The sequence below is a fragment of the Delphinapterus leucas genome, chromosome 3 (genome assembly GCF_059928025.1).
Source record: "Delphinapterus leucas isolate spDelLeu-1000000601 "Yukka" chromosome 3, BTC_Dleu_Yukka2, whole genome shotgun sequence".
NCBI lineage: Eukaryota > Metazoa > Chordata > Mammalia > Artiodactyla > Monodontidae > Delphinapterus > Delphinapterus leucas.
This window is the reverse complement of record NC_143131.1, coordinates 2,139,244-2,166,995: the sequence shown is the minus strand read 5'-3', so window position 1 is coordinate 2,166,995 and position 27,752 is coordinate 2,139,244. Positions and strand designations below refer to the sequence as shown.

At 48.1% G+C, this 27,752-nt stretch overlaps 1 protein-coding gene across 4 annotated transcripts in view; it reads left to right on the top strand.

Annotated features, from left to right (window-relative positions):
• The window catches only part of LOC111178534 (palmitoyltransferase ZDHHC11-like), a 36,847-nt gene extending 11,066 nt beyond the window's left edge, over window positions 1-25,781 (top strand). For 2 of the 4 annotated variants that reach the window (XM_089908645.1, XM_089908642.1), the window contains exons 5-14: window positions 125-280; window positions 2,759-2,871; window positions 3,757-3,791; window positions 6,742-6,832; window positions 10,793-10,827; window positions 16,798-16,861; window positions 18,736-18,770; window positions 19,667-19,763; window positions 22,901-22,973; window positions 24,715-25,780. In XM_089908645.1, coding sequence (XP_089764771.1) covers window positions 125-280; window positions 2,759-2,871; window positions 3,757-3,791; window positions 6,742-6,832; window positions 10,793-10,827; window positions 16,798-16,861; window positions 18,736-18,770; window positions 19,667-19,763; window positions 22,901-22,973; window positions 24,715-25,154 — 1,139 coding nt within the window. In that variant the 3' untranslated portion in view covers window positions 25,155-25,780. Of the gene's footprint in view, window positions 1-124; window positions 281-2,758; window positions 2,872-3,756; window positions 3,792-6,741; window positions 6,833-10,792; window positions 10,828-16,797; window positions 16,862-18,735; window positions 18,771-19,666; window positions 19,764-22,900; window positions 22,974-24,714 lie in introns of all 4 variants that reach the window. The other 2 variants (XM_089908644.1, XM_089908643.1) reach the window with 2 other exon arrangements.
• The last annotated feature ends 1,971 nt before the right edge of the window (window positions 25,782-27,752 follow it).

Here is a 27,752-nt window from a genome sequence, read left to right as displayed (position 1 = left end):
AGTCACTCCCTCAGGCTGGTGTTCCCTCCCCCACTGCCAAGCTCCGTCCCCAGGTACTCACCTGACGAGAGGTGCTACCTTGTCCACAGGAGCTGGACGCGTGTGCCTCTCCCCCTCTCCACAGGTATCTCCGACCAGAACACGTGGCTCCTGCTCCTTCCGCTTTTCCCCGTGAGGACGAGCACGCCGGTCTTCCTGGGCATCGGGGCGCTGACGCTGCTGCTTGAGCTCGTCAGCCTGCTGTTGCTCGGCCACCTGCTCCTTTTCCACCTCTACTTGAGTGCGTGCCCCCCGTGTTGGCCAGCCTTTGCCCTGTGTTCACGTGGGTCCCCGGGCAGGCAGCCTCCGCCAGAAACAAGCTCAGAGCACAAAGGACAAGTGACAGGAAGAGAAGAAACACCCCACGAGGGGCAGAGGGCTGAGTCCTATTCCAAGGCCTGTGGAAAACATCAAGGAGGTTCAAAAAGTGGTCAGTTAAGGTGTTCAGAGATAGAAAGGAATAGAATCTATGAGGCAGGAACAGGACACTGTGGAAAAGAACAGGGAGATTTAGAGAAGCAAAAACCAGAAATCCTAACAATGAAGAGCATTGAACTCAGCGATGGGGTCTCCACTAACCAAACTCGCTTGAGGGAGAACGGGTGGTTTTCTCGTGTCCACACGGCAGCTGCCCGGGGCAGGCTCCATCTGCCTTTAAAACGAGGGGAGGAGGCCTGTCCTGCACCCTGTGAAGATTTTGTTCGGAAGCCACAACCATCACCAAGCTCTGCGGCCCCGAAGGGAAGGCGAGGGGCCTGTGGTGGCCGTGCCGGTGCTCTGGCGCCCACCATCCCGCGCTGAGCCAGAGACGAGGGCAGAACCCGCCCTGGAAGCCCCAGAGGGCTCCCTCAGCGTGCACGGCGGGGCCCGCAGGGCCCTGGGCTCGGGGCCGGGGTGTGTGTCGGGGGCCGCTGCGTCTGTCCAGGTGGAGCGCGCCCAAGCGCTGCTCTGTGCGCTTCTGCAGCTGTTGGGGACGCGGTGAGTCCGCAGGAGTGAGGAGGGGCCTGGAGAAGTCAGGCCCACAGGACTTGGAGGCCGGCTGGACATGTAAGGACAGAAGTGTCCAGGGGCTGGTGATGCCACCGTCACCGAGGGTGAGGACACACAGGAGGCCTGTATAGGGGGAGACATGCTGGACTCAGGACCGAGTGGGTTTATTTTAGGGTCTTTGAACCTCCAAGAATGGATTTCCAGGAAAACGTTGGGATTTAGCTATTGTTAGTTACAGTAAAAGTACCCTAGAACGTATCTACTTAACATCCTTGCGACCTCTCAGTTTCTGTGGGGTCAGACTCAGCGCAGTGGCGAGTCAGAATTCAGTCTAGGCTCAGCGCAGTGGCGAGCGCTCAGCATGAGATCGAGTGAAACCCTCGGGCTGGAGGCTCAAGGAAGAGCCGGGCGCCGCAAGTGGGAGAGAAAGCGCCGTGGAAGGTGCTGAGGAAGAGGATCCTCCGGCTGCCCAAGCCGGCGGGTGGGCACTGCAAGGCGGTGGACACAGGTGGACCTTCCCCAGCACGGCTGGGCTCCGGCCACAGCTCCCAGGCCGCGGGGTGCGTGGGGCTCTGCGTCCGTGTCCCCTCCTCCGCTTCGTCACTGCGGTCCGATCAACACACCTCACGCCAAGTGCAGTCAGAAGAGGGTGGGCGCCGGAAGCACGCAGGGGCATCTCACAGTCTGGATTTGGTGGTGTTTGTGCAAACCCACACAGAAGAATGAATATTTTCATGAGAATACAAACAGGGTCAAGTTTACATCCTCAAAGTGTGACACAGGTTCTGAGGGAACGTGTGCAGTTACTCAAGAAAGATAAGGCAAACGAAGCCAAAGCCCTTGTAGGAGCCCCCAGGGAAGGGGACGGGGAAGGCGTCCTGAGCCTCAGGCCCCCGCGGGGCAGCAGCCGAGCGGGCCTTGTGGGGCCTTGTGGGGCCTCGTGGGGCCTCGTGGGCCCTAGTGGGCCCTTGTGGGGCCTCGTGGGGCCTCGTGAGGCCTCGCGGGGCCTTGTTGGCCCTAGTGGGCCCTTGTGGGGCCTCGTGGGGCCTCATGGGGCCTCGTGGGCCCTTGCGGGGGCCTTGCAGGGACCTTGCGGGGCCCTTGCGGGGCCTTGTGGGGCCTTGCAGGGCCCTTGTGGGCCCTTGTGGGCCCTTGTGGGGCCTTGTGAGGGCCTTATGAGGCCTTGTGGGGCCCTGTGGGGCCTTGTGGGGCCTTGTGAGGGCAGGCGGCCCTCCGTCTGCTCCTCGAGCGGCACATAGGCTTCTGTGGGTGGCCCTTTTCGCTTTTCAGAAATGATGGTCAACCCTCTGTTCTCACGTCTGTTAGTTTTCAGGGAACGTTTGGCCCCTCTGCGAAGGCACACGAGTGAAGCGGGCACAGAGCATGCTTTCGTTAATAGTGCTTTTCTATTGACAAACATGTTTGAGAGTTTCTTCTAACAACCTGGGGTCCTTCTGCCACGTGTGAGAGCTGGTGTCTCACCTTAATTAAAACGGAGCTGGGCTTAGCACTCCCCCGTCCACCTTGGCTTTACGGGCCTGTGAGGGACACAGGGCCGTGGCTCCCCTGCCCGGGACAGGGCTGGTGGGCCACTGCTGGCCGCGGCCCAAGGCCAGCCGGGCTTGGAGTGGCCTGGGAACCAGCCCCCAACGCCCCGGACCACGGAGGGCGGGCTGCTCTGCAGCTGAAGGAGGGTGACTCTGCCCCTTGCCTCCTTCCTCCTTTCTAGGGGCCAAGAAGTTGAGCACATTTGAGTACATAATGCAAAACGACAAACAGCGGAGCTCGAAGCCCCTGGCAGTGAAGAGAGATGTGACCCCACAAAGAAAAGGGTTGTCACAGGTACTGGACGTCTCTCTGCTTCACCATCCAGGTTCATGCAGGGCTGGGGCAAGACCCAAGGTCACCTTGCAGCTAGGACCCCTTAGCCACAGTCCTTCGCTTCTGTGTTGGCGTGTGTGTGTGGCTGTATGTGCATGTGAGTGAGTTTGGCACGTAGTGTGCGTGTGTGTGTTGTATCATTTCCGAGCGCACTCTCCACAGATCAAGCCAGCAGGGCCGACTCCCTTCAGGCCGCCCGTGTCTGCAGCTGGTGCTCATCAAAGTTAACATTCACTCTTCAAAGGTCACCGTTAAGAAAATGAAAATATAAGCCACAGACACAAATAATTATTTGCAAATCATATACTTGTACCCAGAAAATGTATAGAACTTTCAAAACTCAATTATAAGAAAATCGACCCAGATTTTTAAATGGGCAAAAGATTTGAACACACTGCACCAAAGGGGATCTATGGGTGGCGGATGAAAAGAGGGTCAACATAATTCGTCGTAAAGGAAACATGAAACCACAGTGAGACATCACACATGTCCATTAGAGTGGCCATAATCAGAGAGACCAGCCGCAAGTGTCGGCGAGGCTGTAGATGGCGGGCTCACACATTGCTGGTGGGGATGTGAAACTACATCACTTTGCGAAGAGGTTTGACATTTTCTTAAAAAGTGAAATATATACGTCTCAGTGACCCAGTCACCCCGCTCCCTGTCTCTTGCCAAAGAGAAGTGGAAACGCGCACACATGTGTAAGGGTGCGGGGAAGGGTGCCCCCCTCCCCTCCTGTGAGGTCCCTTCCCAGGACCCAGGAGACTCTGAGGTGCCACTGCTCCAAATCGACTGAAAGTGTCAACAACTTGCTTTCATTTTATAACTTTCCTTTGTCTCCCACAGCAGCTGGATAACCACCTGAGATCACCTGTGCAGGGGTAAGTCGTCATCTGCCTAGAGCAGCTATATTCTCCTCTTAACTGGCTTACTTTAAAATGTCTTTCTCAGCCCAAGGAACATCCTCCATATGCTTTCCTAATATTTTCGTAATTTTTACTTGCTTTCTTTACACTTGGTTTTTAAACCATCTTCTATTTATTTTTGTATTTACTGAAATAGCCAAGGTTATTTTATTACAGCCTAGCTGTTGGTTACCACCTCATTAATTAAATGGCCCGCTTTTCCTCATCAAATCGAAAGGCCGTTTTCCTGATACCCGGAGCTTCCGCAAGCTCTGGGCTCGTCTGCTTCTGGACACCAGTCTGTCCCTCTGCTGATGTACTAAGGGCACTGTGCTGTTTTAACGATAGGACTTCATTTAGCTACCTTTTAATATCTAGTAGGTGAATGCCTCTCTTTTTTGTTTTTCATTATTTTGACAATTCTTTCCTGTATTTATTTTTCCATATAAACTTGAAGATCATTTTGTGCAGTTCCAAGAAACCTGGAGTCTGAACTGGAGTTACGTTAGGTGTGCACTTTACGTGGGTGGGACAAAGGCTGCCTCCCCACCTTCACAGCTCAGCGTCTGTGTGGGGAACAAACCAGGAAGCCAGTCTGCGGGTGGGGAGGTGGGCTGGAAGTGCCGGGGACACCCTAGTAGGCTCCTTCTTCCCTGAAACCTGCAGGGGAAGCTCCAGTGTTCCTGGCAGGGAAGACTGGCCCAGGGGTCCTGGAGGGCTTCACGTCTCCCTTGCCACAGCTCAACTGGCAGAGAGACTCAGAAAAGGAGAAGTGCACCATTAGTCAATTCCCCCAAAGCTGAGAATTGCTGCAGATTTTTGCTTAGTTTAATAATCAGGGCATTAGAGTTTAGTGTGAAAGAACATTCCTTTTCAAATAGCCCACTATTTTTTTTCTTCTAAACTTATTAGAAACCTGATTGGCACTAGTATTGTGAAAATCTAAGTCATTTTGAATTTCACTTTCAAGTGTCTATGGTCCTTTAAATAAAATCTAAGAATATTTTTTCTTTTATTGCTTTCTGGTAAGAATGATAGAAACCTAACTGGAATCAGCATGGTATGCTTAAAAACCAAACCTAAACAAGACAAAAACCTAGTTTTTTTTCAGATTGCCTAATCAATGCATATTCATCATAGAAAATTTGGAAACTGCAAAACTTCCCAGTGTGAATACGAACATCCCTTCTTGCCCACCTCCACCAAGTGCCACTGTTGGCATTTTGATTAGTATCTTTTAGGTCTTCCTTTTAAATATTTTTTGTGTGCATTATATACATGATGGGTTTTTTTCTTTTTCTTTTTCTTTTTTTTTTTTTGCGGTACGCGGGCCTCTCACTGTTGTGGCCTCTCCCGTTGCGGAGCACAGGCTCCGGACGCACAGGCTCAGCGGCCATGGCTCACTGGCCCAGCCGCTCCGCAGCATGTGGGATCTTCCCGGACCGGGGCACGAACCCGTGTCCCCTGAATCGGCAGGCGGACTCTCAACCACTGCGCCACCAGGGAAGCCCGTGATGGGTTTTTTTCTAAAATTATAATCATATTGTAGAACTCTTTAGAAGTCTTTTTTAAAAACTCCATATATTGTGAACATTGTTAACAGAAAAAATAATGATTTTTATGAATATAAATCATGCCATCTTTGGAATGTGCCGTCTTCCTCATTTTTGGAATACTATTCTTTATTTTCAATCTAATCTTTACTTCTGCATCCCTTTATTGAAAGGGTTGATTGTGTGAGAAGGGTGATACAACAAAATACAAGTTTACAAGCCCTCCAGACCCAATGGGCAATAAAACACCAATGACCTTTTTTTGCTGCAGAAATGTTCCTGGGGTGACCTGGGAGTCAACCTAACAGTTGACGAGTAGACACAGCCCGATTTGGGGGAAAGTTTGCTGGAGTAGGTCCTAGAAACCCGGGAATATGTTTAAATCACAAGACACTGAAGTGTCTCACAGGCGTGTTTTGGTGGAAAACACTGTGGGACTTTGTAAAGTGTGTCTCTAGTAGCAGTTATCAGACCAGTTTACTGGGAGTGCTTCTTGTCTTCTGGACTGTTTGCCTGCCGTGGAACAGTAAATAGAATGGATTATATCGATAGAAATTGACCAGCTAGGATGAACATACAAGTGGGGGCAGGACCACACACAGGCAGACACTTCCTGTCTGATTTTAGAGGCGTGGCCTGTGCCAGTTCCCATTGCTACACAGCAAATCCCCACAGACTTAGTGGCAAAGACGATGCGTGAACTCGGTCCCCGCAGTCACACGCCTGCGGGCGCATCGGGCTCTGCTTGGCATTTCACACGGAGCCGCCAGGGCTCCTGGGGCTGCGTCCTCTGCAGACGGTGGGTCTGGAATGTTGACAGAGCCCGTCCCGTCCTCACGCTCCATCTCTAAGTCGGTAGTGGAGGGCCGAGTCCTCCTCGTGCTTCAAACCTCCCCGACTTCCCTCTTCCATGTTCCTCGGTTTGTGGAGGTCCGTGTGATGACACTGACCTACCTGGGCATCAAAGACAAGCCTCCCGTATTCGTTTCCTGGAGCCTCTGCGGGAAAGTGCCACAGAGTGGCAATGTTGTGGCCCCGAGGCACGTCACTGTGCGCTTGTAAAGAGCCCCTGCACCGCTGCTGCTCACAAACTGGCAAGTGTAGCTGTCCGTGGGGGGGGGGCTCAGTGGGGCGAAGCCCGCCTTCCTGGCATCCCACCGGCAAGCAGTCATGGTCCTTTACATGCACAGCCCCTGCAGGCTGCTTTACATCGAGCGTTCCCACGGCCTCCCAGGGCTGCTGCTCTAAGGAGGAAACGGCAGCATTGACGCTGGTGTGAGACTTTGCAGCCTTACCCGCCCCGCATGCGCTCCTGCCCCCAGCCAGCTCCCTCCTCGCTGACCTCAGTCTTCCCTCCCCCTGCCCCATCCTAGCAGCAAGAAGCCCAAGGAGTTCCTGCCAACTTCCATGCACCTGAGTCTGTGCTCCGCCACCGTAAAGCCAGAGGACACGTCGTCATCAAAGGTAAGCCCACGGCCACCAGCGTGAGACTCACGACGGGGGTCAGAGCCGAAGGTGGGTCTAAGGCCCTCCAAGAATGAGGGCAGAGCAGTATTTGGAATTGCTTGTTTGATGAATTGAAGCATTGATGTGGCTCCCAGGGATGCCCCTCACATGGGAACAAAGGTAGGTGAGGAATAGAAGAGAAAGTGAGGGACAGAACTAACTGTGGGGCTTGTATTGTGTGTGTGTGAGTCTGTGTGTGTGATGCATGTGTGATGTGTGTGATGTGTGTGTGTGATGTGTGATGTGTGTGATGTTTGTGTCGTGTGTGTGTGATGCGTGTGTGAGTATGATGCGTGTGTGATGTGTGTGTGATGTGTGTGATGTTTGTGTCATGTGTGTGTATGATGCGTGTGTGATATGTGAGTGTGCTATATCATTTCCATAACTCCACAGGATCAAGCCCGCAGGGCTGACTCATTGTAGGCCCTCCCAGAGGTCAGATGCTCCGGGGGTTTCTGGTGGGCTACTTGTGAGCAGGCATTGCTACTATGCCAGTTTCTGAAGGTTGCTGGTGACTTTATTTTCTCTGTGGAGGAGCTTCATCTCACCACAAACCCTGAAGGGCGTCAGAGAAGGGGGATCCTTGTAATAATTTAGAAATAGCAAGAGGGTCAGCACCCACCTTTAGCAGCAGTGAGGTTGTCATCAGTCCTTTTCCTTGCTTGCACTTGCGCTAGCAACTTCTACTAGAAGTTCGGAAGCACGTTTCATGGAAAGTATCATCCTGCCCACCCCCCCCAGACTCAACCACCAAAGGTGAACTTCACTGCAAGCCAGGAGCAGGCGTCTGTGGGTTTTTCTTTGCTGTCATTGAAGCCAGGGTGACCCTATGTTCCAGTTTGCCTGTGACAGTCCCATTTGACACCTGCTGCCAGTCCTGACCATGTGGTCACCACTCTGACGGACACTTGTCATTGATCATTATGTTAAATCTCACTAAGAGTCTCCTGGACACATTATTATATCCATTTGGTGGCCAACAGGAGAGAACGAGGCCAAGCTCAACTCCTAAGAGCAGGCAGATCTTCTAAGACTCTGAGATTTGAAACCTTTCTCTCTCCTGCACTGGAGAACACATTGTCTTTGGCATTTAAGAACATGAAATACCAAATTACCAATGCACAGGTGACTTTCTAATGCAAAAATATAACATTATGGGTTTGGGTCTCTTAAACTTTTCTATACTTAATTGTAAGTGTTCTAAGGTTGAAATATGCTTTATTATTAAAGAAAGGGATTTACCATTCTACTTAGTTGGTACAAATTACCAAAACCGATTCAAGAAGAAATGGAACATTCAGATGGTCATATAACAAGTAAAGACACTGAACTAGGGGGCTTCCCTGGTGGCGCAATGGTTGAGAGTCTGCCTGCCAATGCAGGGGACACGGGTTCAAGCCCTGGTCCGGGAAGATCCCACATGCCGTGGAGCAACTAGGCCCGTGAGCCACAACTACTGAGCCTGCGCATCTGGAGCCTGTGCTCCGCAACAAGAGAGGCCACGACAGTGAGAGGCCCGTGCACCGTGATGAAGAGTGGCCCCCGCTTGCCACAACTAGAGAAAGCCCTTGCACAGAAACGAAGACCCAACACAGCCAAAAATAAAAATAAATTAATTAAAAGAAGGCTCAACATTTAAAAAAAAAAAAAAAGAAAAGAAAAAAGAAGAGACACTGAACTAGTAATTTTAAATTCTCCACAAAGAAAATCCTAGGCCCTAATGGCCTCATTGGTGAATTCTAACTGTTATTTTAAGGGGAAAAAAAACCCCAAATCAATTATGCACAAACTTTCAGAAAATAGAGGAGGAAGAAATACTTCCCAACTCATTTCTGTGAGGCTAGTACATAATACTAAAGCCAGATAATGTCATCAAAAAAGAGTATCATTAAAAAAAAAAAGAGTATCATAAGCCAATATCACTCGTGAATAGAGGCAAAAATCATTAACAAAATATTAGCAAACCAAATGCAGTCACATGTATACAGAACTATACACTGTGACTAAGTGAGGTTTAGTCCCGGAATGCAAGGTTGGTTTAACATCTGAAAACGTATTGATGTAATAAACATATTAATAAAATACAGTAAACATACAAGCACATCAATCAATCAGAAAAAGCATTTGCTAGTAACACATCTAGTTATGATAAAACAATTTCCCAACCTAGAGGGGAAAACACCCTAAATCTGATAAAGAACACTGTTGAAACTTACAACTAATTCATACTTAATGCATACTGAAGGCTTTCCTCTTAAGATTGGGACCAAGACAAGAATGTCCATTCCAAACTTCTATTTGACATTTTACTGAAGTTCCAGCCAGTGCAGTAAAGCAAGAAATATAAGTTAAAGGCGTATAGATTTGAAAATGAAACGGTGTTTATTTGCAGGAAACATGATCCTAACAGATCTGCAGAAACGCTCGTAGAAATAATAAGATAGCTTAGCAAGGTGGTAGGATATAAAATCAGTGTTAAAAACTGAATTCCATTTCCGTATACTAGCAGTGAAAATTCTGAAAATGCTCTTAAGAAAACTATTCCATTCATGGTAGAATCAAAAAATAATAAAATAACGAAACAAGCACAAAAATCTGTATATGTGAAGCTACAAACTATTGCTGAGAGAAATTAGACACAATCCAAATAAATGGAAAGATTTACAATATTTATGGATTGGAACACTCAGTATTGTCATGATAGAAAATTGATCTACAAACGTACATGATCCCCATTGAATTCCCAGCAAGATTTTTTCTTTAAAGAAATAGCACGCTGTATGTGGAAATTCAGAGGACTTAGAGTGGCCAAAATCATTTAGAAGAAGAAGAACCAAATTGGAGGATTTAGACAATCTGACTTCAAATTTCACTACAAAGCTACTGTATGGTTGCCAGCATAAGGATAGACATAGAGATCAATGAAACAGAATAGAAACTCCAGAAATAAAACCTTTACATTTATGGTAAATGGATTTTAAACAAATGTGCCAAGGCAATTCAATGGGGAGAAATGTGTTTTCAGTAAATGATACTGGAACAATTGGATAACCACAAGGGAAAAAAAAAAAAAAAGAACTTAATGTCCTACTTCACAGCATACAAAAAAATAACTGAAAATCAATCCTGGACCTAAATTTCAGGACTAAACTACAACACTTTAGGAAGCAAACAGAATAAAATCTTTGTGATCTTGAGTTAGGCAAAGTTTTCTTTAATATGACACCAAAGCACTATTAAAGAAAAATATGAAAAATTGGACTTCATCAAAATTTAACATATTTGCCCTTCAGAAGTCACCACTACAAAAATAAAGATATAAGCCACAGACTGGAATAAATACTTCCAAACCATATACTTGTATCCAGAATATATAAAGAATTTTCAAAACTCAATTATAAGAAAAATGACCCAGTTTTTTAAATGGGCAAAAGACTTGAACAAACCGCCCCAAAAAAGATATATGGGTGGCAAATATGCACATGAAAAGATGGCCAACATCGTTAGGCATTAGGGGAATGAAAATTAAAACTAAAATAAGACCCCACTACACATGCATCAGAGTGGCTAAAATTAAAAAGGCTGACAATACCAAGTGTTGGTGAACCTGTAGAGGAGTTGGATGTCTTAATACATGGGAATTTAATTGGCAGTTTCTTTAAAACTTAAATATATTCTTATCATTTGACCCAGCAGTCCCATTCCTGACTAGGAGAAATGAAGCCACCTCTGTACATGTAACATGGGTTGGGAGGAAAGATGCTCTCCCACCAGTGAGATCCTTTCCCAGGCCTCAGAAGCCCCTGAGACACCATTGCTTGAAATCAACTCTAACAGACTTGAATTTTCTGAACAAGTAACCTCAACATCAACAATTTCTTCCTTTACAATTTTACTGATTTGTATTTATTCTCACAGCAACCAGTTGCCAGCCTGAGTTCATCTGTACAGAGGTAGGTTAGACGCTTACTAGAGTTGTTGTATCTATCTGAAAAATAGCTGTATTCTCTTCTTAACTCAAATTACTTTGAAAAATAATTCACCTGTGATGGAATATTTTTAAATAATGTGTAACACAATGTAAACTAAAATGGTTTCACTTAAGATTACTAACAATTATAGCCATTCACGTATCTCATTTTTACTTATCTTACTTGCAAAAACTACAATCATTCTTCTCGCCCTTCTTTACAACTAACATCTGAACTAATATACAAAAATAAGACAAGTCTCTTTATTTTCTGTGCCAGTTGGAGCATGTGGGCTCCGTTGAGTCTGAATGTCCTTTTGACAGCCTCTCCTAACATTAGGTTTCAATTAAGCTCCCGAAAGTCAGGCTGACTCATGTTGAGTCGGTGTTGAGTCAGTTAGATGCTAAGGTAAGTGACACTCTGCCCCAGGAGCACTGCACACACGCACATGACTTTTCACCTCAAAATCACAAAAGCAGAACATGGCCCATTATAAAGGTCATCACCCAGGGTAAGAACACACTTTAAGAGTACACTCTGTCTCCGTGATGAAATTGTATGCAGCCATGAAAAGTCGTCTTCTCACAGAAGGTGGAGAAACAGGGAATTTACTTGCAGTGTTATGGTGGGTGTTTTCACTTACTACGGCTGCCACAGCAAAGTATCACAAAACAAGCGGCTTAAGAATTAGAAGCATGTCTCACTGTTCTGGAGGCTGGAAGTCTGAAATCAAGTGTTGGCAGGGTGGGCTGGGATCTGAGGGTGGTGGGATCTGTTCCAGGCCTGGCTCCTTGGCTTGCAGGTGGTGATCTTCTCCCTGTGTCTCTTCACATCATCTTCCCTCTGTGCCTGTCTCTGTGCACAAATTTCCCCTTTTTACAAGTCCACCACGGGTATTGGATTAGTACACACCCTAATCCAAAATTTTTTATTTTATTTTATAATTTATTTTTGGCTGCGTTGGGTCTTCGTTGCCGCGCACTGGCTTTCTCTAGTTGCGGTGAGCGGGGGCTACTCTTCATTGCTGTGCGTGGACTTCTCATTGCGGTGGCTTCTCTTGTTGTGGAGCACGGGCTCTAGGTGCGCAGGCTTCAGTAGTTGTGGCACTTGGGCTTCGGTAGTTGTGGCTCACAGGATCTAGAGCACAGGCTCAGTAGTTGCGGCACACGGGCTTAGTTGCTCCGCGGCAGGTGGGATCTTCCCGGACCAGGGCTCGAACCCGTATCCCTTGCATTGGCAGGCGGATTCTTAACCACTGTGCCACCAGGGAAGCCCCCATGACCTCACTTTAAGTTGATGGCTTCTGAAACACCCTGTCTCCAAATAAGGTCACATTCTGACATTCTGGGAATTACGGCTCCAATGCAGCCGTCCCTCAGTATCCGTGGGGGATTTGTTCCAGGAGCCCCTACGTTTACCAAAATCCATGGATGCTCGAGTCCCATAGGTAGCCATCCATATCTGTGGGATCTGGATCCGAGGATTCAACAAACCACTGATAGAAATTTCAGTCCAAGTTTGGGTGAATTCTTGGATGTGAGACCCATAAATCCGGAGGGCCAACTGTATATTGGAAAAAACGCACGTATAAGTGAACCCGCCCTGTTCAAAGCCATGTTGTTCAAGGGTCAACTGCTCATCTATTTTGAAGGGACAAAATTTAACCCACAGCAGTCTGCCTTCTAGCCCTCCAAAATCCACGCTCTTCTGTCACCACATCACAACTTGCCCCAGTTCAAGCATCAGCTCTAAGTCCCAAATCTCACCACCTAAATCATCCAAATCAGAGATGGCTGAGACTCAGGGTATAATTGATTCATCCTGGACAAAATTCCACTCCATCTGTGGACCTGTGAAACCAGGCAAGTTATTTGCTTCCAAAATACATTGACGGGACAGGCATAGGCTAGACATACCCATTCCAGCAGGAAGAAATCAGAAGGAAAAAAGGGTCACCAGTCCTGAGCAAATCTGAAACCCAGCAGGGCAAATTCCTTAGATTTCAAGTGTTGAGAAAAATCCTCTTTGGCTTGGTCATCTGTGCTATCGCCAGGCCCACCAGGTGACGGCCCACCACGCCCTGCTCCATGCCGGGAAGCTGGGCTTGTTATCCATGTAAAGTTGAGAGTCGGTTGAGATTAATACCTCACTTCTTCTTCATTATTATATCTGTAACACATGCTCTTGCATCAATATAGGGACCATGGAAAACCCCCAACACCACCTCAAGGCTGATACCTGAGCAGCCGCCACCTTTGCTTTCTATCCATACACAAAAGCTTACAGGAAAAGATCAAATCACGCCATGCCTGTCAGTCTGCAGCTCCCTATTTTATACGCCCAATGGTGTATCGTGGATGGCTTTTGTGACACTGCACATAGACGTGATTCCTTCTCGTCAGGAAAGTCCTCCTCTTCCATGGATAGACCGTGAGTTCGTCAGCTACCCCCCCGGCAGACCCTGAGGTTATGTCCAGCCTTGGCTTTTTCGGACAGTTTACCGGAAGCCTCTTTGTGCCAGTATTGTTAGGTACAGTTGGCTTTATTTCTGTAGGACATCCATAGGGCAAAGGGCTTGGCTGTGCACTTTCAATCTTCATAGATCTTCACGATTACTTTCCCCCAAGTTAGAGTAATTCACACTTGCATCAATTTCCTCAAAGTTTTCAATACAAGATACTAACAGTATATTCAGTTTTATCCAAATAAAACAAGTAATTGTTTCTATGTGCATTCCTCTCAATACCAGTGGGAATGTACATCATTTCATCCGTTTTGACCATTATATAATTTCCCTTGTGTGCATTGCATTAGGTTTTCACATATTTTCCCCATTTTTATACTGGGGTATTTGTATATTTCTTAGCAATGTTAAGAGCTCTTTGCCTACTGAAGATACTGATTAATTCTTTGTTCTGTGTGTTTCAAATATATTTCATCCAGTCTGTCATTTAAAAAAATTTCTTTATTGTGTCTTTTGCAATGTAGAGGTCACAAATTTTTCTGAAGCTGAATTTGTCAAAATTTTCTTTTGTCTTGCTTTTAAAAGCCTTCCTTACTCTCAGTTTCTACAAATATTTTTGGAAACAGTGAGACAGGTAACAAAGTCATTTTATCCCAACGATACACCTGTTGGTTGCCACCTCATTTATTAAGTAGTCCACCTTCCCCGTGGAAGTGAGAAGCCCTCTCTTTAGTGTCTGGACCCATCTGCACTCAACCTGGATGCCTTCTTCCGCCTCATTTATCTCCTTCTCCTGCAGCATCCCATTATTCCCGGTTAGACAAATTCCTATCAAGATGTTTTCATTTTTCAAAATTTTTGACAATCCTTACACATTTATTTTTGCAGATAAACTTTGAAAGGATTTTGTCCCGTTCCAAGACACCTGGGTTTGGGGTTGGTGTTGCCTTCAATATGGCTTCGCTTGGGAGGGACCACTGCTTCTTCCCAGCATCACTGCTCCATGTGGAAGCGCAGGGAAGCCTAGATTCATCTGTCCTCAGTGGAAAAGGGGCCAGAAGTGCAGCCCCCGCCCTTCCGGAGGGACGTGCTGGGAGCTGCGGACGGGGACCCTCTCTCCATCCTGCATCCAGCAGGGCAGAGAGGTTCCCTGGACCAGGAAAGCGGAGCTTAGAAGAAATGCACCACTAGGCAGTTTCTCAGATGCTGAGAATTACTTAGGTTTTTCCGTAGTCTAACAGCCAGTGAATATGATTTAGTGTAAACAGATCATTCGCTTTCAAACAAGCCAATAAGTTTTCTTCTAAAGTGACTTCCCGAGAAATCTGACTGGCGAGACTATCATGTAAATCCAAGTCATTATGAATTTCACTTCACAGCATCATCTAACCAGGACCCTTTAAGTAAACTCTGAGAACGTTTCTCTTTTATCCTTCTCTGGTAAGAATGATAGAAACTTAACTGGAACCAGGATGGTAAACTTTCACCTCAAACAAAATTTTTTTCAGATTTCCAAATCAATGCATATTTATTATAGAAAATTTGGAAATACAGAATCCCCAGTAAAACAAAAGACACTCAGAGTCCCCCACCCGCCAATAACTCCTGCTGGAATTTTGGTTTGTACCTTTTAAGTCTTCCCTTCTAATAATTTTTCTGTGCATTGTATACATAATGTTTTATTTTATAAAATAATGATCATATACAATTCCTTAGGAGCCTCATGTACTGTGAAGTTCATTCTGTTAAAAGAAAAAAATTGAGACATTTTCTTCTACTTTGGGCATGTATCATATTCGTCTTTACCGTCTTTACCGAATTCCTTTTCTTTTCCAATCCAGCCTCTACTCCTCCGACTGGAAAAGGAGCTAGCGTTATTTAATGCAAGGGTTAATGATGGGTAAAATGTAATACAAGTACAATGTAAGTTACAAATCCTCTAGATGAGATGGGAAATAAATTACCAGTAGTCTTCTTTGTGGCAGAAAATGTTTCTAGGGTAACATTGTAGTTTGGACCCAGTTGAGGAAATCGGCACTTGTGATGGCCATTCCCAGCCTCACTCCTGCGGCTGACCCTGTTAGAGCAGGTCGGACCTCGGTTCACAGAGACCAGGGGAAATACCTAAGTCATGTGACACCTGCCAGAGGAAGAAATGCGCCCCATACGTGCCCGTGGATGTGACGGTGTTCTGTGGGCAAGTTGTAACGGAAAACCTCACGGAGGACTTTACAAAGTGTCTCTTGCTCTAGCAGTGGTTGTCGTACCATTTTCTGAAGAGTATTTCTTCTGGACTGTTCGTCTGTTCTGGAATGTTAAATGGATGGGATGAGAATATGAGCAAGGAATCAGATCTTACACGTGAAGACACGCATCGACACTTACTATCTCATGGTTTCCTTGGGGCAGAAACGTGGTCGAATGAAACTGGGTCTCTTCTCTGCACCCCACAGACAGCAACCGTGTGTCCCCAGGTTTCGTTCATCCCTGGAGGTCCTGGGGGAGAAGCCACTTCCAAGCCCACTGGGGACAGTGACAGAATTCACTTCTCACCTTTTCTCCTCCCCCTGAATCGCAAGTCAGCAGTGGCAGTTTGCGTCCTTCTCACGCTCAGGTCTGTCTGAATTACGCTTCCTGGCCAATGGCAGTTTGCGTCCTTCTCACGCTCAGGTCTGTCTGAATTACGCTTCCTGGCCAATGGCAGTTTGCGTCCTTCTCACGCTCAGGTCTGTCTGAATTACGCTTCCTGGCCAATGGCAGTTTATGTCCTTCTCACGCTCAGGTCTGTCTGAATTACGCTTCCTGGCCAATGGCAGTTTACGTCCTTCTCGTGTTCAGGTCTGTCTGAATTATGCTTCCTGGCCAATGGCAGTTTGCGTCCTTCTCACGTTAGAATCTGTCTGAATTACGCTTCCTGGCCAATGGCAGTTTGCGTCCTTCTCGCGTTCAGATCTGTCTGAATTACGCTTCCTGGCCAATGGCAGTTTGCGTCCTTCTCGCGTTCAGATCTGTCTGAATTACGCTTCCTGGCCAATGGCAGTTTGCGTCCTTCTCGCGTTCAGATCTGTCTGAATTACGCTTCCTGGCCAATGGCAGTTTACGTCCTTCTCGCGTTCAGGTCTGTCTGAATTACGCTTCCTGGCCAATGGCAGTTTGCGTCCTTCTCGCGTTCAGATCTGTCTGAATTACGCTTCCTGGCTTCTCCGTTTTTAGAGGCTCAAATGATCACACTGGGCCCACGTGGAGAATCCAACACGATACTTTTGTGTTCGTTTTAGGTCTAGTGCAACAAATCCTCACAAACTAAGGGGCTTAAAAGAGGAGGCGTTTGTTCTGTCTCGGTGTCAGAGGCCAGACTCCAGGGCTCAGCAGAGCTGCTCTCTCTCTGAGCCTCGTATGATCGCGCAGCCTCTCACAGCCCATTCTGAGCCCCCAAAAGTCCACATTTGCCGATACGTGTCCTTTCTTCCTTCTGTATGTCCCGCCAGCGTGAAGCTCACAGAACAGGACCCCACCATCAACATCCCAGGCGAGAGCTCCTCGGGGCTGCAGGTAAGCGCGGCGCGGGGCCAGAGGCCGGACTCAGGGACTCGATTGTTTTAAACATTTGTAGTGTTCCCGGGGCTGCTACTCTAATGGTATGTTCCTATGTCCATTCTTACATCCAGACGGGCATCCAGATCTTGTATTAGGCCAAGTTTTCTTTTATATGTTGCCAAAATCACTGTCTATGAAAGAGAACAATGGCATGTGTGTACATGGTGAGATGAGCGCATCTCATGTCGTCACCTTGTGTGTGTGAGAGAGAACCTTGAGATCTACTCTCTCAGCAAATTCCAAGTACAGTCACCAGGATGCCCGTTAGATCATAAGGTTTATTTTAGAAGGTCTTCCCTTTGGGTAAACCTATTAATAAACTTTTGGTCCCAGGAATTGCACTCCTGAGAATGAAAATAGACTCTAAGCCTTCCTGGGTTCAACCCAGTTCTGCCGGTTACCTGGGCAGGGAGCCCTGTGCATGTCTACTCCTGTGCAAACCTCTAAGTTTATTGGTGATGATTGCAGAGATGCTCCACTAGCACAGCACCCAACACGTGGGAGCATGCAACTGTTTCTTACCATTAACTTGAAGATCCAATCATAAACGTGGACAAAGCTCTATTGCAAAGATGTTCACCGTAGCATTGTTTATAATGATGAAAAATCTGAAATAATCTAAAAATCCAAATTCAGGTGAATGATTAAGTAAAATGGGCTCTGAAGATGAAATAATGAAGTTAAATGCTTCTGATGTAATAAGTGGGGAAAAGCAGTATATAAAATTACATATATGGCATGTTTGCAACTGTATAAAACAAAAACCAAATCCTATAAATAGGGGAAAAAAGTGACAGAAAATGCATGAAAATGCATTAGAATGATTGAACTCTGGGTAACTTTTGGTTTTCTTTTTCTATTTTCCAAAGTGTTATCTGTGGTTGCATGATTTTTGAGTAAAAATACGTGAAATATTTAATTTTTTTAGGCTAAAAAAGGAAGAAAAAGAACGAAAATGATACATTGGACATCATCAAAGTTTAGGGTTAGGGTTAGGGTTAGATTTGAACAAACTCTTTACCAAAAGGGATCTATGGACAGCAAATAAGCCTGTGAAAAGAGGCTCAGTATCACTAGGCACTGAGGAAATACAAATTAGAACTGCAATAAGGGATCACCACATACCCGCCAGCGTGGCTATAAGCAAAAAGTTTACTGATACCAAGCGTGGTGAAGAGGCAGAGGAGGTGGAGGCCTGTGCCCTGCGGGTGACATGTGGAAGACAGGCCAGGCCGGCAGCACCTGGGGTCAAATACATGCTTTCACGTGACCCAGCCGCCCCACTCCTGTCCTCACCAAACAGGAGTGAAAACACGTGCACGTGGACAGTGTATTTCTCTGCTTGGGCTGCAGAGGCCAGGCAGCCCAAACTACACGTTTCTTTTCTTACAATTCTGGAGGCTAGAAGTCTTCAGTCAGGCCATAGTCAAGGTTGGCTCTTCTGAGCATCTCTCCTTGGCCATCACACGGCCTTCTTCCTAATCTCCTCCTCACATGAGAAAACCAGGCACAGTGGACTATACGACGCACCCTAATGACCTCATTCCACATTAATTGCCGCTCTAAAGGCCCTGTTTCCAAATACAGTCACAAAGTCACGAGGGGCTAAGACTTCAACATAGAAATGGAGGGGATGCAATTCAGGCCAGAACCCGAGGACTGGGGGTAGGGTACCGCCCACCAGGGATCCTTCCCTGGACCTGGGAGCCCCTGAGGCAGCCTTACTCTAAGTCCACTTATGATGGGCTTGATTTTGTGTAAGGTAAGTTCCATGTCGAGGGCTTCTTTCTTAACTTGATGAATCATCATTTACTCCTTTCCCCCCACAGGAACTGGATGGCACCCTGCGTTCATCCACAGTGGGGTAAGTCTGTGCGCTTTCCCACCTGACAAAGGGCTGTGTACTCCTCTTAACGCAGATTCCTGAGGACAGTGGTCACCTGTGATGGGGTATTTGGGGGAAGACATAATAGAAAATACAGTTGTTCAGGTAACTCTGTGACACTGTCCCTCGCGGCTGTCCCCCAGCCTGGAAAGGCCTGAGTTCTCCCTGTCACCTTCTTTACAACTGACACCTGAGCTAATGGACACACATGAGTCATGCTCGTTTGATTTCTCTCTCTGTGAACATGTAGGACGCCCTTCCGTTGGTTTTCGATAGTGTCGTCCTGACGCAGGCCTGAGTCCAGTGGGCGCTGAGTCTGTTCGCCTTCCAGGAACACGGGCCAGCCCACTGCCCACCTTCCTGCCTCAAGGGCAGGAAGTGGCCCTTTACAAAGGCCCTGACCCAGTTTCAAGCACACGTGTTAAAGCGTATGCTCTGTCCCCTGGCAAAACTGTGTGTGGCCACGAGAGTCTTGTATCTCAGAATAGCGTGTAACAATGAACACACTCACAACTTGACAGTAAGTAAATTACTCACTCTTTATTCACTTACTCAGCAACAGGTAGAGCTTTAAATAAAAAGCTACTTTTATAAAACATTTCCTATGTTGTAAGCATTTGGAGATTGCACGCTTACCCTCCAAGCTCAATCACTTTCATCTGGTGTCATTTAATACAATTTAAAATAAAAATTAAAAGGAACAAGTCATTTACTTGAATCTCACCCACCAAACACACACACACACACACACATGCACGCACGCACATGCTCACGCACCTCTCCAGCCCTCTCCAGGCCACTGCATGTGGCCTCCTTCTGTGTCCCCCACATGCCACCCCCCACCTCCCCGTTGATTCTGTTTCCCACGACCCCAGCAGAGCAAAGTGGAAGAAGTTCCTGCTGCCACCGTCCAGGTGCTCAAGTGTGACCTCCCTCAGGACCTTCCGCCCAGAGAGCTCCCTGAAACTCCAGGTGAGCCCGGGGGACCGACCTCTGAGCCCCAAGTGCAGAGTAAGGCTCTGTGTAGAAGTCAGGCTCCCCAGACTGAGGTTAGGATGGCTGCTTTGCCTGTGACCCAGGAGTGCTGGCTGCTCAGGGCAGCCCAGCTGAGTGCAGAGCAGCAGAGAAAGGGGGGCCAAGGCCGCGGGATGGTGCGTGTGTGATAGAAGCAGACGGACCCCAAAACGGAGGAACCACCAGCAGCCCTTGTGGGAGTCCTGATGTCCACAAGCAGCTTTGAAAGACTGTCTAGTATCTTTTCATTTTAGCCTGAAGAATTTGGAGGGGCTGTGTAAACCGTGTTAAGTCTATTGGTGATAGATTCCCTCAGCATTTGTTTACCTGAAAATGTCTTAATTTCTCCATCATTCTTAAAAGATACTTTCGTTGTGTATAGAATTCTTGGTTGGCAGGGTTTTTTTCCTTCGTGACGTTATGTCACCCCAATGACTCCTGGCCTCCATGGAATCTGATGAGAAATCGCTGTTTATCACACTGAGGATCCCTTGTTTGTGGTCAGTTGCTTCTCTCTTGCTGCTTTCAAAATCCTCTCCTTAGGTTCTGAGAATTTGGCTGTAATGTCTCAGTGTGGATTGTTTTAGTTTATCTTACTTGAAGTTTGTTAAGCTTCTTGGATTTGTAGATGCATGTTTTTCATCTTTGGGAAGCTTTCAGTCATTATTTCTTCAGGTATTTTTCTGTTCTCTTCCCTTCTCCCCTCCTCCTGGGACTCCCCCGTATGTTGATACCTTTGATGGTGTCCCACAGGTCCACCAGCCTCTGTCCACTTTCCTTCATTCTTTTTTCTTTACGGTCCTCAGACTGGATAATTTCAGTTTCATCAAGTTTTCTGATCCTTTTTCCTGCCTGCTCAAATATGCTGATCTCCTCCAGTGAATTTTTTATTTCGGTTTTCGTATTTTTCAGCTCCAGAATTCGTTTAGTTTCTTTTTCTAATTTCTACCTCTTTATTGATATTCTTATCTGTTCATACACCATTTTCCTGATCTCCTTTAATTCTTTGTCCATGATGTCCTCTGCCTCACTGAGCATTTTTGAGACAGCCGATTTAATATCCTTGACTATTAATTTGAAAGTCTAGGCTTCCTGTTTATTTGTATGTTTTATAATTTTTTGTTGAGAACTGGATAGTCTGAGTATTATAATGTGGTAACTCTGGAAGTCAGATTTGCTCCTCAGGGATTATAGATTTTTGCCTGTTGAAGGCTGGAACTATGTGTTTGTGACTTTTCCAAACTATTTTTGCCAAGTGTGTATTTCTTGTCACTGAAATTTCTCTTGCGTTATCTCTGTGGTCAGCTAGTGACCTGACAAAGACTTCCTTAAATGTCTGGCTGCAAATAGAGGGGAAAGGTTCTGTCTCTTTAAGTCTTCCAGAAGGTGGCACTGACGGAAGCTCTTGCTGCCGAGGGGGCCAAAACCAAGGCAGGCACCTGTGCCTGCCCCTCAGGGCAAGGCCAGACCAAGCAGAACACACAACCCCAAACTTGTGGAGTGCATCAGCCAGCTGCTCCGGGAATGAAGGTTGTTCTGCCCGAAGCCGCAGCAGGACTAAAGAACAGAGGGTGGCAGCCGCTCCCTCCCCCACAGATGTTACAGCATGTGATCGGTCTCCAAGTGTGAGATGGGTGACTGACAGCTCCTTTCAGCATGAGGGTTACCTCAGTGGAGGACGAACCTCTAAAGCTTGCGACTGCACCCCTTTTCCCTAGCAAACCATTGCTGCACTTTTGATACACAACCTTCTTCAACACAGTCATCAGCCACATCCTTCCCCACAAATCTCCATTCCACAGTCGTCCACTGTTTCACCTACCTGCTTTGTCCGGTTTTTATTTTCATTCCAAAGTAATATTTTGTTTCCCCTTAGTTCCAGTAATTTTTAGATGGTTTGGCAACACCTCACCTCACCTTTGCTTCCTGGGCAGCACTTCCTCTGCGTATTTTTTCTCACGCTGCCCTGTCACTACCAAGATCACTGCTCCAGTGCTTCCATCTGGGGGCAGACACCCCGTTGTTGCCTGTGGACTCAGGAAGGTTTGTAGCAGTGATCGTTCGCGTGGCTGCTCGGCCTGCAGTGGCCCCAGCAAGTTATCCATTGGGGGTAGTCCCCCCAACCGTAGCAGCACCCTGCCCGCCTCACGGTGGGTTCCATGCGGGTCTCTCCCACCTTCCACAGCACACTCCCCTGACCATGTCCTTCTGTGCCCATTTGCTTCCACCTCTTTGGGAGTTGTCTTTTCTGGCCCAGCAAGGGTTTCCCTTCTTGTTTTCCCCTGAAGTTATGTCTTTACCCCTTTATGTATCTTTTTATCTATTGACTATAACTTTAAAGTATTGGATCAGGGAAGGGAGACTCTAGTATATTTTAGATATGCTGTTTTGATTTAGAAGCCTCCTAGTGACATGTTTACTTGTAAGTCTTTCCAAATTTTCAAAGAACATTTTTGCATAATCCCAGTCTCTGGTTCATGCCACATTCAGCGCTGAAAGTTGAAATGATCACCATCCCTGACCTTTTGGCAAGTCTGGCAAGAACTGTGGTCACCCTTCCTGTTGGCTAGCTGGCAGACGTGGGACAATAAAGTCATCAGTCTGCTGGGCCAGGTTAGCACCAGGGCAGGGAAAAAAATGCCTGTATTCAGATGTGGGTGTGAAACACTAGGGGCTCCCTGGTAGCCAGGCCCCAGCACCACGGAGCAGCGAGTTATATGGAGAAGTTGCCAGGTTTGCGGTGACCTGTGTGTGCCCCAGGCACCCCCCGTTTGTCGTGCTGGGAGCCCACACAGGTCTCCTTGGCTTCCATGAGACCCTCACACACATTAGGCAAAGCACACTTGTCTTTATCCTGATGTACGTGCCGGAGAAAAAGCCAACATTCTCCACCAGAAGCAGTGGTGGTTGTAGCCACCCAGAGAGATGAATGCTCTGAGGCTCTAGAGGTGACTGACTGCCCACATCTCGGAGCTCATCCAGGGGAGAGGCAGGCTTGTCTGTCTCTAAAACATCCTCTTGTCACTACATTTTGTCCCCTTTGGCAGTTTAACAAATACTGCATCATGTATTCCATATTACTTCTCTTTCTGTAGGATGCAAAGGATCGACGAGACGTAAGGCAGCATATGGAGGGAGACGTGGCTGAAAACCAAAGCTCAGCTTCAGGTAAGCTATTGGGCAATTTGGGTCATGTTGAGCTCTACCCAAGTGTGATTTTCTACAGAGTTAAATATTTTCTAAGGAAAAAAAAAAAGGAGAGAGAAATCAGCATGGAAACTCAGGGCTGGGACGCTTGTCTCTGTGACGTGTCCGCAGACAGCCCCAGACGTCCCATGTGTTTGCCCTGCCCCACTCTGTGCCAAAGAGCCATCCAAGGGGTGGAGCTGGACACCGGCCGAAGCACCAGCAACAAACGTCTGCCCCTGACTGAGGCCTGGCTCTGGGCATCCTTCTGTGGCCACCAATCCGAGCTGTGCACCCCGAACAGTGCTGGTGGCCGACCTTGTGGTGGCCACACGGGGCAAGGTCCCACCAGAGAGTCTGGATGGCGACTGGAACAGAAGGTCCAATGTGCTCCACCACATCCCACCTGCCGGGGTCTCGAGTGATTTCACGCAGCGTCTTCATTGTTTGTGAGTCTTCATCCTTCCAGAGTTTAAAAAAATATTCACCACTCAGCCTTTCACCAACTAACGTTCATGACGATATCGTCTCATGAATGTGCATGCCGGTAGAGCACACGGGACACCTCCTTGAGCTGTTAACTCTTCAGCACGCTCGATGTAGGACTCGGAGACTCCAACTCCTGGAGGGGAGACGGAGGCTGGACGGGTTAACTGATGTTACGTCATTCCACGTAAGCTGGGTTTGAAGGCTCACAAACACAAACGTGGCATCGATGAAGCAGGGAGGGGAGAAGAGAGAGGCTGTTCCATGAGCCCGAGTGTGCAGGTTGATTCTGAGGACAGAGGGTGCTCCCGACAAGCAAGCACCATAGATGTGTGAGGGTGCGCCCACGTGTGGAGGTCCTCCTAAAGGTGATGATGAACCAGCCAGGCGGTGAGGGGCTCTCGGGCTGGGACTGAGGCAGGGAGACCCCCAGAGAGAAGCCCAGGGCACCTGCCAACCCTGGTGACCTTGTCTTCACAGACGTACAGGAGGTAGAAACGGAAGGCCAAGTTCAGAGCCAACTTCACTTTATGGGTTAAGTTGTCCCATAAAACTGGGACCCCAAAATGTGGAGGTGAGCCAGAGGACCCCAACTCTCTAGCCCCAAAGGACACAGGAAGAATCAGCCTCAAACCCTGGGGGTGTGAGGAAAAGAGAAAGATCATTGCTGGCTATTCGGGACGCCAGGCTGTCCCTAACTTTGCGAAAGGGGGCTGGTCCCCTGAGCCCCCAAGCTGAGAAGTGACATAGAGGGTCAGGGTCATCCTGGGCGCCAGGCGGAAACCCTCTGAGACTCGCCCTCCATTGCTTGCTGCTCCTTCATCAGAGAATCACGAAGAGGACTGCAGGGAAAGTGAGCAGCTCCCAGTAAGAGTGACCGGCTTCGCGTGGGGACAAAGCACTGGCGTGAGAATGCACAGAAACTAGCAGAGACAGAGCCCTCGGGACTCATCAGACGAAAACACCAAATAATTATGAGGATTTATTTTGTTTAGAGAAATAAAAGGCAACGTTTAAAATATCTGAAGAGAACAGAAAACTGTTCTTCAATTACCAAACACATTTGAGGAAGAATGAAATCAAAAGGGCAGGACAGGAGGTGCACAAAGCCGAGCCTGGTCTTTGCTGCAGCGGCCGGCTCTGTGCCGTGTGGGGCGCCGTGTGCCTGGGCTCGGAGCCCCCCACCCCTGCACACACCCCTCCGAGGTGCTCACGGGAATGTCTCCTTTTTCTGCAGGAGCCCAGGGACCTGCGCTGACTGAGAGCCCCTTGCAGGGCTCCTTCTCTGCCAGTAGGCTGCCTGTGGAGTCGGTCCCGGAAACCCATGCTCTCCTGTCCTCTCTGCGTGGCCAAAGAAAGGACACGTGGTCCCAGAAGCACTGGGACGTCCTCCCCAGTAGCCAGAAGCCCTGGAGCTTGGAGTCCACGGTCATCAACATCTCCGGGAGTTGCCAGGAGGTGCCCCATGTGTGGGCAGTGGCGCCGTACACCCAGGTGCCCAAGGGCCTGCCCGTCATCGAGGAAGAAGAGTATGGGATGAAGGTGACCCCTGTCGTCAGCGTGGAGGAGGGCTGCAGCCCCGAGGAGGCCACTGAGCCCGGCAGCTCCACCAAGGTCACCATGATCATAGAGACTGAGGACCCGGAGCCCGAGGACCGGGCTGCTCAGCCTGAATAGAGCAAGCGTGTCCCCCAGGGCCCCAGGACGCCCCTCCCTCCAGAGCTGCTCACACAGCCTGGCCTCATTTCCAATTCTAGGAGGAGACCTGGGCCCTGTGGTCCACCTTCAGATCCCGCACTCCATCTTCAGACCCCGCACTCCATCTTCAGACCCCGCCGTCCACCGTCAGACCCCACACCCTCCGTGAGAGTCAGGAGGGAAGAGGGAGCACATGAGCCCCTCTGCTGCTGGCTGCGTGGGAAGAGCTTTATGATCTCTGCACTTCACTCACTCTAGAAGCCATATTCTAAAGACTCGCATACTTTTCTAAACACGTCTAAGTGTTATTCCAGGAAGGAAGAGGATTCAAGATGGAGTGGGTGCCATGTTTTTACTCTGTTGACTATTAATGTTTTTAACTGTATGAATTTAAGTAGCTTTTAAGAAAATTCTTCAGAATTCCTTAGTAAGTTTTATAAGAAAAAATAAAAGTTAATTTTAATGGCAATAACCTTGAAATCAGTCTTGGTAAATTTCAAGTCCCTGGGTTTCAAGTGGCTGCTTCTGTGGAGGGCTGGCAGCCGATCCCTGGCCTGCCCGCCACACTAGTGCTGAGGTCTGAAGTCCAGTGTGAACCAGGCCTGGTCTGGGCCTCCAGAACTGGCTCCCAAGCCCAGGCCCGGGGGCAGCCGCCCCAGCCTTGTCTCTGTCACTCCCCTGAATCGGGCCCACTGCAGGCGGTGACCGTCCAGGGCACAGCCTGCCTCACCCACACGGCCGTGGTCACACCTGTGCTGGCCGTGCTCATCCCCGCCAACACGGTCAGAGGCCCTGGGCAGGCTACTGAACTCCCATTTCCTCCGCGTGAGCCACACGGTGAGGAGGTCCCCTCCTAGAGGGTTAGCCTCCAGGCCACCTGTGTGGTCCCCCATCAGGAGAGCACACGCGTGTGTCGCACGTGACGCAAGGAGCCCCTTGGCCTCACCTGCTCATATGCCCATGTTCTTCAACCACAGAGTCCGTTTCCAGCCCCTTCCTCCTGACGGAACGTGTTCTCCCTTGGGGACCACCTGGAAGACCCCCAAACTCCCTCGGGCCTCTCCAGGGTGGGCCTACCCTCCCCCCCCCCCCGCCCGCACACACTTCTCATCCCCATCAACACAGTCAGGGGGCCCTGCCTCCAAGCTGAAGACTGCTGCGTCCTCCCACCTGCGGGAAACCTGGAGCGGCCCCTCCCTGTCCCTGTTTCCCTGCCACCTCCAGCCCTCTCTGCCCTCCTCCACAGGGCTTGGGTGTCCCTCTGGGCTCCTGCCCCCAGCCCCCAAAGTCTGCAGGACCTGCTAGTGGAACTGCTGTCACCCCGATTACTTGAAATTGGATTATGGCACCAGGTGGCAGCTCCCCTGGCCCCATGGCATGGGGATCTCCAAGTCCACATGGGCTCATGGGACTGAGGGAACCCAGCCGCTCATCTGACCTCAACCTTAAGGAAAGATGAGCCTCTAGCTCCCAGAGGGGAGGTGATCTCTGCCTCCCACCCAAGCTCACAAAGAAGACCCAGAAGGTCCCCCAAATAGAGAGCAGGTTCAGGAGCTGGGTGGCTAGAAAGTACTGACCAAAAGCATGCAGGGACTACATGATAGGCGTCAGGGCTGTGGCCCTCTGAGTCACGAATATGGACTGAGGACCTAGGACACGAGACGTGAAGAAAGGGCTCCCAGGCTGTATGGTGACGTTTTTACTACAGAACAGTAATAAGCACTTGCTTAAAAATGCATTTTCATTGCATCCTGCATTGAAGAAAGTGAGAAAACTCTCAAGAAACTAGAGAAAGGGGGCTGGGAGATAAGTAGTGAGCGTACAGAAGGGTGGGCTTCTTTGAAACTAGGCCTTGAACCAAGAGCAGCGCTGGGTGCAAGACTCCAGGACTAAATCGGGGACTCCAGCAGAAATAAACCGAAATAAAGCGGCCGAAGTTGAGATCCTGGATTTCTTAGATTTCTAGATTTCAGTGTTTAAGATCAATCAAAATCAGCTCACAATCAAAGATCAGAGAAAACCCACCATTGTGAGTGGAAGTCAACAGAAACAGTAAAAGTGGATTTAGGCCCCAGACACTTGAGATTTGGAATTAGAAAGATGGAATATTCAATAGGGTGCATGAAATATTTAAATATATGAAAATTACAGAAATAAGCAAAAAGAAAATTTTCTTCATGATCAAGAAGATATGTAAAAGATGCAAATAGACTTTTTAGAAATAAATATACATGTTAAAATAAACGTAACAGGTAAACGAAACATCAGATTAAACATAGCTGAAGAAAGAGTTATTAAACAGGAAAATCATCTGAAGAAATTACTCAGAATGCAGACGCAGCAGAGAGGATGAGAGATGGACAGAAAGAAGGGAAGGTTGGCAGAGACAGAGGAAAGATGGGGTCTCAGATGCTAGAGCACAGGAAGACAAGAACAGACGGAGGGAAGTGTTATAAGGAATGATATTAGGGTTCCCCTGAACTAACAAAGGACATGAAAGTACAGGTACAGGAGGCATAATGTATAACAAGCTGCATAAATAAAAAAGAAACCCACACCTAGACATCTTGGAGAGAG